The sequence below is a fragment of the Choloepus didactylus genome, chromosome 2 (genome assembly GCF_015220235.1).
Source record: "Choloepus didactylus isolate mChoDid1 chromosome 2, mChoDid1.pri, whole genome shotgun sequence".
NCBI classification, from domain to species: domain Eukaryota; kingdom Metazoa; phylum Chordata; class Mammalia; order Pilosa; family Megalonychidae; genus Choloepus; species Choloepus didactylus.
Window position 1 is genome coordinate 34,256,525 of NC_051308.1, and position 14,057 is coordinate 34,270,581.

Genomic DNA, 14,057 nt, shown 5'->3' on the forward strand with positions numbered 1-14,057 from the left:
ACCAGAAGGAAAGTTGGAGGTTAAAAGATGGGAATGTATAAAACAGTGAATCCTGTGGTGGGCAATGTCCATGATTAACTGTACAAATATTAGAAATTTCTTTCATGATCCAGAACAAATGTATGACGCTATAACTAGAAGTTAATAATAGAGGGGCATATAGAGAAAAAATATACCTATTGCAAACTATATACTACTGTTTGAAGTATTTTAACTTTCTTTCATCAATAATAACAAATGTACTATACAAATAGTCTGAATCAGTAATGGGGGGTGGTTAAGGGTATGGGAGATTTGAGTTTCCTTTTTTTGTCTTTATTTCTTTTCTGGTGTAATGAAAATGTTCTAAAAATCGGAAAAAAAATTAATTGTGGTGATGGATGCACAGCTGTATGATGGTGCCGGGGGAAACTGATTGTACACTTTGAATCTTTGGATAATTGTATGGTATGTGAACAATCTCAATAAAAAAATAGTAAATAAATAATTAAAAAAAAAAAAAAGCTGTGTTTTGATTAAAGCCCTCCTATGGCTTTCCAGTGCACTTAGAGTAGAATCCATGGTGCAGATATTACCTCCAGAGAGTCCTGCTTGTTGAAAGATAATAAATACTATGGACAGTCAGGGGAGGGAGCAGTTAATTCTGGCTATGGTATTTGATTCATATTTTGGATTTTGTTAGATGAAAATTGCACTGAGCAAGCATTTAAAGAGTACCTACTATGTGCTAGGCAGTATCATATTCATGCTTTATTTTGACAAGCAGTGCTTCACATGTGGTGTCTTTGAAAGGAAGTTGCTATTCATCAAAGATTTGATTTTATTGCATCCTCAATAAATAGCATATACACAAGAATTGCCAAGCAGTTCTTTGCTTACCTACCAGGAAGCATTTCATCCATTGGTGCCCATGAGAATAGTATTTGGTAAACATTGCCTGACTCTTCACATTTTTTACCATCATATATACTTAACACAAAATTTGACTATGTTCAGAAATGAATTACTTGACAAGGCTACAAAATTATAAGGTAGTGTCATGATTTTTAGATTTGTTTACAAGCTGTCATTAGCCTTGTAAAGCCAAATTTCATTTTAAAATGACAAAACTAACTTCAGGAAGGTAAAGCATAATCAATTATATATACCAGTTGTATTTGGTGTGTAGAGGAAAATACACGTATTTGGTTTATATGAAGCTTTTGTTTATAACTAATTTAGGACCAGATCTTCAATAAAATACAGCTTATTAATTTCATCTTTTGCGTAGTTCCTTTAGTGACTCAGAATCTTGAAGACTTTGACTAGGTGTTCACTTTGAGGCTTGTCATGAAACACATGGAATGATAGTGTAAAATTTATAAAAAAATGTTTTTTTTTTTGCTGTGCTTATTTAGATCTTCATTTTCTTAAGCATTTTTTTTGACTCTTCAGTAGCTGTTTTCTTAACTCTTATCCCACTTCCTTGTCATGAGCCACTTTTCTCTGAAAAACTGTACTTGTGCACAATTTCAGAAATTCTGAAATTCACTATTTGACCTTTTCAGGTAAAATTCCTCCTAGACAAAGCTGGAAATTCTTATTAGAAGAACTTCTACACTGTCCCTATCACTGCTCTTTTGCTTGTATATACATACACTAAGGTACAGGGAGGAATTCTTTTTGTTTTGGCTAGAGCCTTTTGTACTTGAAAAGAGGTCCATGACTTAAGTTTTTCCCTGGATCAGGGAGAGCTGAAAGAATATAGATGATGTAGACAATGATCAAGAAAGCATAAGTTATTACATTCAATGATGTGCTATTTATTTTGAGATTTTTATTCCTATGTTTTAGGTACCAGAATATACTCATTTTAATGAGTGATGTGGTCCTTCTTCCTACCCCCACTACCACCCAAATTTCCAATCTGACAAGGTAAAATATTGACAGCTAAATATTTTATTCCATCTGTTTTTCAAGTTTATGGGTCCATGAAAACCCAAACTGGGATTGGCATTGGCATGTCTTGTCTCTAGTGAAAATTGTTCTCAAATGCTGTGGAAAAGAATGAGAAGACTTAAGTGGCCTTTGTCACTAATTACCCACTGGGCAGTGCTGTCCCCTCCAGGTACCTGATGTCCTCTAGGACTGCAGGGGTATTGGGGCTTTACCTTTTCCTTCATAGCTTGCCACATACCCATGTGGCTATTTTTCCAAAAACACCTGAGCTCTTACCCATATTCCATTGTTCATTTATTCTTGGCTTTTCCTGTGCTTCTTTCCTTTGGTTAGAGCTGGATTTGTTTCCTTGGCATTTCATTTTGAAGATTTCTTTCCGTCTTCATTAGCAAACTTAATCAGTTTTTGCATCTTTGGCTTTCTTGTCTACTAGAAATGGAGATAGTGATTTGGAGATGTCCTTGTTTCTATGGTTATAGCTTTTCCAGAGAACTAGAAGTGACCATACATTTGTTGCCAAATGACTAAGTGGTTTGTCTGTGTCTTGATTAATTAAGCACTAGTCAAAGCTACTCAGTTAATCATATGTTTCAATATCTGTAATGTCTCTAGTAATGGGGAAGAAAAAGATGGAGGAAAACATTGGAGCATTTAAATCTCTTTCTGGTTTAGATTTCCCATGCTTTTTTTTTTTTAAATATTTTTTTTTTTTTCTGAGGCATAGAGTGTCCTAATTTAATTTACAAAATGAAGATTAAACTATTGCTTTAATTTATATGATCCCATTGGGACTTTATGTATGATCCTAATGAGATACTGTTTCTTGTACCTTGGGAGATAAAATGTAGGAAATTTTAATCCTTGAAAACTGAAAAATACTGGTCTTTATCAGTTTAAAGATTTGTTTCTTGAATTGTAAGTTGTAAGGGGTGCTTAGCCTTAGCTAGTTTCATGTAATCTTTGTATAGTGTTATGTAAATGCTATCACTTAAAAATAATTTTTGTTGTGAGTAAAGAAGAGATTTCATAACTGTTATGGTGACAAATATCCTTTAATCCCTCTTTTGAAAAAGAACTTTTTAAAAAAAAAATAAAAAAATTATTTTTATTCCAAGAAATATTTTACCAAAAATTTCAGCGCAATGTGAAAATTTAGTACCACTAGGTTTATTTCAGTGTGTGTGCTGCACAAATATTGCTACAAGTTAGTTTTTGTAAAGTTTCTGTAATGGAAAATTTAATCCCACTGTTAATTTTGAAACAGTTTTATTCTTCAGTGCTATATGATCTCTTTACGTCTCCCATGATCTTCTGCCATCAAGTCACACTACAAGAGTAAAACACATTCCATCTCCCCCCAAGGCTGCACTATCTGCCCTTGATGGGTCAAGAAATGGGGCAGAGGTATGAGTAAGAGGGGACAGTGTGAAAATGACTTTTTGCTTGTGATATGGGAGAAGACTCTGATGATTTATTGTTTAAAATCTTTGAGATTAAAATTGGTAGAGTGCTTTTCACGAAGATGGCTCCAAAAGCTAAGAAGGAAGCCCCTGCCCCTCCCAAAACCGAAGCCAAAGCAAAGGCTTTGGAAGCCAAGAAGGCAGTACTGAAAGGCATCCACAGTCACAAGAAAAAGAAGATCCACACTTCACCCACATTCCAGTGGCCCAAGATGCTACATCTCAGAAAACAGCCTGAATATCCTCAGAAGAGCTCCCCCAGGAGAAACAAGCTTGACCACTATGCCATCAAGTTCCCCTGACCACTGAGTCAGCCATGAAGATTGAAGACAACAACACACTTGTGTTCACTGCAGATGTCAAGGCCAACAAGCACCAGCTCAAACAGGCTGTGAAGAAGCTCTGTGACATTGACATGGCCAAGGTCAACACCCGGATCAGGCCTGATGGAGAGAAGAAGGTGTATGTTCGACTGGCTCCTAACTATGATGCTTTGGATGTTGCCAACAAAATTGGGATCATGTAAACTGAATCCAGCTGGCAAATTCTAAATACAAGTTTTTTGGCCATTGGGAAAAAAAAAAATTGGTAGAGTGAGCAATGCTTTGGTTAAGGTTGTGGTCAGAAGGGCTGGTTTAGGAGCATCTGCATTAACTACACTTGTGCATCAGTTAAGCGTTCCATGTGGAGGATGATTTTCTAATTGGCTTACTGGTCAGCATACAGCTAATGTATCTGTTTTCTTCTGTTGCTCACTTTTGGCTATTTTGTTTTAATTTTTTAGAGGTCATGGTTCGAAATAAAATAAAGTTCATATCAGCCTCCCCACCCCAGCAGTATTGTAGAATATTTGAGAGATGAACCTATTGCTTAATATGAAATTTAGATTATCTCTATATTTTATTTGTGTATCTCAATCACACATGGTAACAAATAAATGAGATGAAGCAGAGTGTTAAAGATTCTATCAGAATTTTTTTCCTTTTAATATTTGTGGTTAGAATTTAAAATACAGAAGTATCCTTAGAAATCATCTTGATTTTTTAGTTTTTACATGAGGAATTTGAAACAGGGTATTAAGTTTATAATATTTCAGTACATACATTCCTGTAGTATGAACAGTGTGTCTGCATCTATGTCTGCGTATAAGGAGAAACAAGTAATTAGTCACAATACCCTTCCATTGATTGTTAATGACCACTCCATATTTTAAGGTACAGATACAACTTATCAGAATTTGTTATACAGACTTTGAAGCAAGCCTCGTGATAAAAATAATTTTGCCAGTAAAGGGGGGAGGGGGAGTGACAGACAGGTCAGCAATATGAGAAACACATACACAGTTAAACGATTAACTTGCATTTTTAGTTGTATTCAGTGTAGTAAGTGAATTAGACTTTCAAATTTAGAAGAAAGCATTTCTTATGTTCTTGTCTAAGTGCTCTTTGTGATGTGTCATCTCCTGCTTCTGTTCTCTCATCAACTCCATTTTTTTGTCTGTCTTCCCCATTAGTCTCTACCTATAGGGGCAAGAAACCTGTCTTGTTCACTGTTGACTCCAGCATTCAGTGCCAGCAGTAATTGTTGACTGACTGCCACATTGGCTAACTCTGGTTTTTACAGCTAAATATATTACTTAGCCTCATTTAAAATATCTTGAATTTGAAATACTTAAATTTTATTTTTACAGTGAACAGAGTATCTGTCAGGCAAGAGCTGCTGTGATGGTTTATGATGATGCCAATAAGAAGTGGGTGCCAGCAGGTGGCTCAACTGGCTTTAGCAGAGTTCATATATATCACCATACAGGCAACAACACATTCAGAGTGGTGGGCAGGAAGATTCAGGACCATCAGGTAAGAATCTATTAAAATGCTTATCTAGTATTAAAAATGGACTTGGTGTATTCAATAAAATAAAGTAGTGCTTTAAATCTTGATTACTTAAAATGGTCTCTATGGGAAAAGCTGAATATAGGTTTGCCGTCCCATTTTTCCCACCTTTTTTAAAGCATGAATTTAGGAATTAAATCTAACGTGAACGTTTAGAACGAATTGTATAAAAATCTAAATACTGTTTTTCTCCTATTATGACTCTTTATCAGAACCTCTGGCCTTCCAACTAGCTAGTTTTTGGAATTTAAAGCAAATTTACAACAAACAAAAATGAAATATTATGTAATAGCAGATTGCATGTTTAAGGAATTCATTTTCAGCCAAAGGTATGGGATATGGAGATAGAGGAAAGAGTTTAAAGTATAAATAGTGTCAGAAAATATTGTTAAATTCATATATGATAGATAAATAGTTAGGTTAAGGATTTTGGAACAGTTAGGTTTTTGTAATTTGCATCTGGAATGGCAACTACAACCCTCCCCTCCACCCCCCCATTTTTCTACTCATCCATCCATACACTGGACAAAGGGGAGTATGGTCCACATGGCTTTCCCAATCACATAGTCACCCTTCGTAAGCTACATTTTTATACAATCGTCTTCAAGATTCAGGGGTTCTGGTTTGTAGTTTGGTAGTTTCAGGTATTTACTGCTAGCTATTCCAATTCATTAGAACCTAAAAAGGACTGTCTATATTGTGCGTAAGAGTGTGCACCTGAGTGACCTCTTGACTCCTTTTGGAATCTCTTAGCCACTGAAAACTTATTTCATTTCCTTTCATATCCCCCTTTTGGTCAAGAAGATGTTCTCCATCCCACAATGCCAGGTCTAGATTCCTCCCTGGGAGTCATATTCCACGTTGCCAGAGAGATTCACTCCCCTGGGTGTCAGATCCCACGTAGGGGGGAGGGCAGTGATTTCACCTGCCACAACGACAACTTTCACTAATTTTTTACTGTAGATTTCCTAGAAAGATGACTGGATTTTCTGGCTACTTGATTTCTTTGGTCTTAACAGGTTAGGAGCAGTCTAGAAACAGGAAAACATAGGTAGGATCTTACTAGTAACTGCTATATATTAATAGCAGCAAGAACTTTTATGAAGAATAGACTTACGAAATAGACTTGTTCTGATAAGATGGCAGAATCGATGAATGTAGAAATCATCCTGCTACAGATGCACAAAAAAATGTAGCAAATTTAAAGAAAAACGTAACAAATTTTTTTTCTTGGTGCTGAGCTGGCTCTCACTGAAGAAAGGAAGATCCCTAGGTTAACCCTAGGAAACATAGTGGTGTAATGTGTAGATGGATGCTGCAGCAGCTTGGGCTTTGGGATAGAGATAATATACTGGTAATAGATTTGTCATGACCTGTGTACAGAGACTATGGGCCTAAAAGAGGTTGGGTTTTGAAATTGATAACTTTGCTTATAGGTAGGACTCTTAAAGGAGCCACACCCCTTAAAAGGAGGAATGAGAAAAATTTCCCTATCAGCACAGGGAGGCAAAGGAGCTTGCTTGTGTCTGAGCTGGTTTAGGAGCTCCCCTGAGAGATGGGAACCTCATACTTGACTTACACAAATCCATTCAAGAAATTAACAAAGACTGGTCCCAGGCCAGTGAAGCTTCTGGGACATCTGGCAAAAACAGATACTGTCCCCCTCTGGAGAGTAATGTTCACAGCCCTTAATCAGTCCACAAAAAGAGCAATTTACTCAGTTCGCCAAATTTGCTGATTTAATAACCATACCAGCCTGCACTGCTTTCTGCCTGCTCAGGCTACCTTCTCTCTTTGCCTTTCCTCTGTGCCCCACCCCCCCAAGTCTCTTCTTTCCATTGCCTAGTCTCCCTCCTTTTTCTCTATGCTCTCATTTCTCCTTGTTGCACAGCCCTTCTCGGGTGTCCCCATTCTCTGTACCATGTACCCACCTCTGCCCATTGGTAGTCCAGGTCACGCTGAGGGCTTTCTTCCCTTTACGTCTTTCCTCTAGCAGAGTCCAAGCAATGAGTTAGGCCCAAAAATGCTATTAAAAAGAAAAAATGAAAACTGAACTAAAATTTTGTAGAAGTTGTCGAACACTCTCAACACAACGTTCCAAACAGCTGTAAAATAAATAAATTTTTGGTAAATTTAGTGAAATTGGTCACTTGACAGTATTGATAAACAATCCTACAAGTATCCAAGTGTTAGCAAAAAAACCAAAATGAATATTTAAAAATAATTAGAAAATAAATCTGTATAGCTGTATATAGGAAATTTCCATATGAAACAATAAAATTTTTATTTATAAGAGAATTAAACCGTCCTGTGGTTCCTAGCTTTTGACAAATGGAATGTTTCTTAACATGTTTGGAAATTTAAAAACGTACTTCTAAATAACTTATGACACTAAGATAAAGTCATTACAAAGATTAAGAAATAAGATTAGATCTGAGTGACAAGATGCTACATGTAGAAACTTGTAAAATGAAGCTAAGGCTGTTCTTAAAGTGACAAGTCTTAATTGCATATAGAGAAAAAAATGAAGAATAAAAAAACTTAACCCAAAAGGAATCAGAAGAAAATACTAAATATTAGAGAAGAAATTAATTAAATAAAAATAGAGATCATTAACAAAGGAAAAGCTGTTCACTCAAAAGACAAACTAGACATAATTGTCAGAATCAAACAGAAGTAAGACAAGGCACAAATAGACAATATTAGGAATGAAAAACAAAAAACATACAGCCCAATCAAGATGGCGGAGTGAGAAGCTTCTTGTAGGTTTGAACAATCTACAAGAACTGACAGGAGCATCTTTCTCAAAGCTCCAGAAGACACTTAAAGGATTGCAGTAACAGGTTGAGGCCAAATCAAGAAATAGGCAGCTTAAGAGTGGATCTGGTGGTACCCTGGCTGACCCCTCCCCCACCCCTCACTGGCTTGGCTCGCGACCGGCCAAGGCTTTCAGTGTGGGTCCTTGGTCTTGGTTCCGGAGGGAGCAGAGTAACCCTCTTTCTCATACTAGGACCATGTATGTCTGCTCCAAACTGGTGGCCTGAGGGACTGAAACAGGACACTCATTACAGTCCTGCGCATAGAACGTGGTTCACAGAGCTCTCCTACAGAATGCTGCAGGAGATCAGTCAAGTGGCTGCCTGGGGCTAGGGATTGCTGGCTGTGGGACATATAGTGTGGTGCCCGGGACCTTGATGAAACAGTTTCCTAGGGAAGAGACGACATTCATATCCGAGTAAACGGGGGAATTCCAAGGGTTTCACATACAAGCCAAGAAAAAGACACATGCACAGAAATGATCAGGGTGGCCCCTATACTTTGACCTTGAATTTTTCTCTTAACTCATTGTATAGGTAAGCTCTAAAGGAGAATACTCACACAGATCAATCTGCAAAGACTGGGAAAGGTGTTTTCTTTTCTTCTTCTTCTTCTTTTTTTTTTTTGATAGCTCCTGACTTTAAAGGAAGGCTCTGTCATATCACTAGCCGGATACAGGCTTAAGGAACAGACACTTCAGAATCTAAATTCCAGCCGTAACACATTAAAATATTAAAATGTCCAGGTTTCAACAAAAGATTATAAAACATACAAAGAAACAGGAATTGATGGCTGAGGCAAAGGAGAACACTAAAGTCATATAAACCATCATTGGGGAGGACTAGGCCTGAGACATATCAGATGAAGACTTTTAAAAAATAGTCCTAAATATGTTCACTGAGCTAAAGGAAAACATGAACAAAGAATTAAAGGAAATTAGGAAAATGAATACAAAGAGAATATCAGTAGAGAAATGAAAATTATGGAAAGGAACAGTGACAAAAATAAATTCCCTAGGAGTTCACCAGCAGATTGGAGCTGGCAAAAAAAAGTGAGTGCACTTGACGATAAGACAATTGAAGCCATCCAGTCTGAGAAACAGAAGAAAGAAAGAAGAAAAGTGAACAGAGCCTGAGGAACCTGTGGGAAACCATCAAGCATACCAATATGCTCATTGTGGGAGCCTCAAGAGCATAAAGAGAGAAAGGTGCAGAGAGAATATTCAAAGAAAAAATGGCCAAAAACTTCCCCAATTTAACCAAAGATGAATCGACACATCCAAGATGCTCAGTGAACTCCAAACAGAATAAATCCAAATAGACCCATACCATTTCGTATTTTTTTAAAATGTAATTTTATTGACCATTTCATATTACAGTCAAACTGTTGAATGCCAAAGATAATTCTGAAAGCCGTAAGAGAGAAACAGTGTGTCATGTGCAAGGGGTCTCTATAAGATTAAGGGCTGATTTCTCACTGGAAGCCATGGAGACAAGAAAGCAGTGGGATGCCTTATTTAAAGTGCTGAAAGTAAAAATTGCCAAACAGGACTTCTGTTTCTGGCAAAATGTCTTTCAAAAGTGAGGTAGGATTAAGACATTCCCAAGTGAGCAAAAGCTGAGGCAGTTCATTCACCATTATATTGGCCCTACAAGAGATGCTAAAGAGTTTTGTAAGTTGAAAGGAAAGGCAATATTTAATAGATCAAAGCCTCGTGGGGAAATAAAGATCTCTGGTAAAGATAATGACATGGGTAAATATAAGTACCAGTATTATTGTATTTCTTGGTTTGTAACTCCACTTTTTACTTCCTATAGGTTCTAAAAGGCAAATTCATAAAATGTAATGATAAATGATTGGTTTGGGACTCATAATGTATAAACATAATTTGTAACATTAAGAACTATGTTAAGGTCAGGGGATGAAGGGGTATAGGAACATAGTTTGTATATGCTATTGAAGTTAAGTTGGGAACAAAAGCAGATGAATTTATTATAGATTTAGGATGTTAAAAAAATTTAAGCCCCATGGTAATTACAAAGAAAATAGACAAGTATTTCTGTCTGTCTCTGTCATAGAGATAGAAAGTAGAATATAGTTTGCTTGGGGGAGTGGGAGTGGGAATAGGAGCTAAAGCAGAAAGAGATTAGGGTTTCCATTTGGGGAGATAGAACAATTTTAGTAATGGAAGGTGCTGAGGGTACTGCAACATTGTGAATATGATTAATCTCACTGAATGGTATGCTTGGGCGTGGTTGTGATGGGGAAAGTTTTTGTTATATAAATGTACTCACAATTAAAAAAAAAAGAGCAACCAAAGAGACACTGACAAATACAATACATGATCCTGGATGAGAAATAATAAGAGAAGGAGAAAAAAAGGCTCAAAAGAACATAATTGGGACATATAAAACATTGGAATAAAGGCTGTAAGCTTTATTATCAGTGTTGGATTTCTTGATAACTGCACTAGGGTGGTTACATAAGTCAATATCAAGTCAGTATCCTTGTTTTTATGACGTGTGTAGTATTAAGTGTTCAAGGGACTCTCATGTTCAGAAAATGGGTTGATAGACATGCAGACATATAGATGGATAGATAGATTGATGTGGCAAAATGCTAATACTGGTGGATCTGGGTATCTGGAGATGGTGTATGTTGTAATTCTCTGGGGTTTGATTTTTTTTTTTTTTTGTAACCTGTAAATTTCAAAGTATTTCAAAATAAAAAGATTGAAGGATGCAACTTTAGTTATAGTAGGGAAATTTAAAAATTGTAAGAATGTTAGAAAAACTTTGTGCCAATAAATGGGCCATTAATAGAAAAATATCATTTTCCCAAACTGGCTGAAAAAGTAGAAAACTTAATAGATCTTACAATCATAAAATGAATTAATAGTTAATAATCTACCCAAAACTTAAAAGGGGAGGAGGGTCCAGAGTATTTATAAATGAAATCTGAAAGCCTTCAAGATACTGCTTGTTTTATGTAAATTGTTCGAGAGAATAATATTTTATGAGGCTAGTATAATTTTGGTATTTAAAGTATAGTAGAATAGTTTTAGAGAGAAAAATAAGCCAGTGTCACTTATGAACACAAATATAAAATCCTTAGTAAAATATTAACAACTAAATGCAGTAATATGTATGAAAAAATTCACCTCTTAACCACAGGGGTTTATCTTCATATCAGTAATATAAAGATAGCTTAATGTTACATAAATTGTTAATGCGATTGACTGGAGAAAACAAGCAAGAAATAAGATTCCAAAAAAGCATGGAATAAAATTTTAATTGTTCGTAAGAATTCTCAATACGTTTAGTGTAAAAATGAATTTTTGTATTATAACGTGTATAATATAAGCCTGCAGCAAACAACCTATGGGATGGTACACTATTGGGAGCATTTTATTAAATTCAAGAATAAATTGAGAATTTCAGCTTTAGTAGCTTTATTCCAGCATTGCAGAGGAGGTTCTGGCTAACCTAGTCATACAAAGATGAAGAAATGAAAGCTATAACGATTGGAAAGGAAGAAACAGAACTGACATTATTGACAGATGATCTAATTGTCTATATAGAAAATCCTGAGAGTATTTGTGTGTAAACCATTGTAACTAACAAGATTATTCAGCAAGGTTGCTGGATAGAAGATCCATTTATAAAAATCAGTCCATTTTTGTATAACTATCAATAAACAATTAGAAAATATAATTTTATAGATACTATTTAAAGTACCAATAAAATACCGTGTACCTAGGAATAAATCTAATAAGTAATTGGTTTCCTGTCATTTCTGGGGGCCTTGTTGCATTTCTTATTTGGTTATCAGACTGTTCTAAGGGAAGCACGTCATTATAATTTATTAAACATCTAAACTTTCTGTGGTAAGAGCAGTTAAAGAACATCCACCATTTATTTGTAAAATTGAATATTTGCATATTATGTAAATATTACATATAACATATAATTATTATATTACATTATATTGCATATTATATATAATATATAATATTAATATGTTATATGTAATATAATATATTACATATAATATGTAAATATATATTAAAATACTCCATTCTCTACTTAACACTTAAGTTCCTATTATGTTTTAGGTACAGTGCTTAGGTTGTATATACATGGATAATAAAAGTTCTTGACCTCGAAGGGATATTGAAGTGAAGAATGGGGATGTAAGTATGTCAGTCAGTAAATAAGTAAATAAAGTGTTTGCTGTGATAAATGTAAATATGTATTGCAGGGAGGGCATAAAGAAATCATTAGCTTGTTAAAAAAAAAAAGAAAGAAAGAAAAAGGGGAACGAGTTCCTGATGACTTCATAGACTAGATAAGATCTTGAGCCAAGTCACAAAGAAGAATGGGTGTTTACTGCATTCCTGTATAATCAAGCTAAAAGGGGTGGAACAGCAACATTTACCTGGACTCATTGGGTCTGAAGTACAGAATTTAGAATGAATGTGAAACCCAAGCCTGGCAACATGCTTAGTGGACGTTCCAATAAGTAATTATTATTAAATGACGATATAAGCTTTTTGAGATTATCAGCAGTATTGTCTGTCCTTGAAAGAAAGAAGTGAATGAAATAATTGAGTCAAAATTAAAAATTTCTTCTCTTGAAAAAAGTGAAGTGAATCAATTGCTTAGATACTATCATTTTGTTTCTAGTAATGTTTTTCTCATCTTTTTCTAACATTCTGTTATGAACAGTTGAAATAAGTAAACGTAACACATCTTTTTTTCTGCTCATTTAAGTGATTCGCCACGTAGGATATACTTTTGCCTTAAAATGGTTTTTAATATTTTCTGATAGTTTTAAATTCTAGTAGCTTTGAGTTTCTAGTAGCTAAAAATTGTGGCCCCCTATCCCAAGATTTATAAAAACCACACAAGAAGCCGTCATCATAGGTATATTTTTAAAATTCAAGCTTGGGTATTGGCAGACACGTAGCCTTCTTCTGAGAACAAGTAAAACAGGTGGACAGAATGTTTTTTTAAAAATCTACTCGGCGCTTGTGTGACAGTGGAGAATGATGGGTCCATGGTCTGGAAGAAGAAAGAGCCAGAGAGGTGAGCCCAGCCTTTTGAGCCTCTTGTTTGCCTCAGTGCATGTGTCATTGCTGAAAGAGGAAACTGAGAAGCTAAGCAAAGCTTTTGACAGACTCCTGGGACTGGTAGAACAAAAATGAGAGTTAGGGCCTGCTAATGAGGGGTGGTATCTTTGTAATCCCCCAGGCACCCAGAAGCACCACACCCTGGGAGGCCGTTTGACTCAAGAATTACACTGGCCTTTACAAGAACTGAAATCCAGCTTCCACTCATTTCAATCACTGTTTGGGTTAATGTGATATTGGATTGTTTTCCTAGCTTCTTGCCAGAGGCAAATGTAAATCTTCTCAGGAAAAATATAATATTGTAGGCCCCCAAATATCCCTGTAATTGTCTGTACACAATGTCTGGTACTCAATCAAAATAACCAGGTATATGAGAAGACATGGAACAGTTACCAGAAACAGATCCACTGAGGAATCTAGTTAATGCAGTTATCATAAATTGACTTCAAAATAACTGTGGTTCTCCCTTTATCCAGTGTATGGGCAGATGAGTAATAAAATAAAGACATAAATAAATAAATAATAGGTAGGGATAAGGGGTATGGAGTGCTTTGGGTATTCTTTTTTCTTTCTTTCTTTTTTTTTTTGAGTAATGAAAATGTTGAAATTGTGATGAATGCACAGCTGTGTAGTGATACTGTGAATCATTGGTTGTATTCCTTGGATGGGTTATACTGTGTGTGGCTGTAGCTCAGTAAAACTGCATTAAACAAAATTAACAAAAATAACTGCTTAATAAAAGACAAGGCTGAGAATTTCAGCAGAGATTCTTTTCGAAGAATCAAATGGAAATTCTAGAATTGAAAAATAACGACTCAA

General features: G+C 35.6%; 1 protein-coding gene and 1 pseudogene across 3 annotated transcripts in view; both read left to right on the forward strand.

The window, feature by feature from the left end:
* The window catches only part of ENAH (ENAH actin regulator), a 153,820-nt gene that overhangs the window by 67,518 nt on the left and 72,245 nt on the right, over positions 1–14,057 (forward strand). For all 3 annotated transcript variants that reach the window (XM_037822891.1, XM_037822896.1, XM_037822899.1), the window contains exon 2: positions 5,089–5,254. In XM_037822891.1, the coding sequence (XP_037678819.1) occupies positions 5,089–5,254 (166 nt within the window). The remainder of the gene's footprint in view (positions 1–5,088; positions 5,255–14,057) is intronic.
* LOC119524275 lies at positions 3,461–4,031 on the forward strand (annotated as a pseudogene).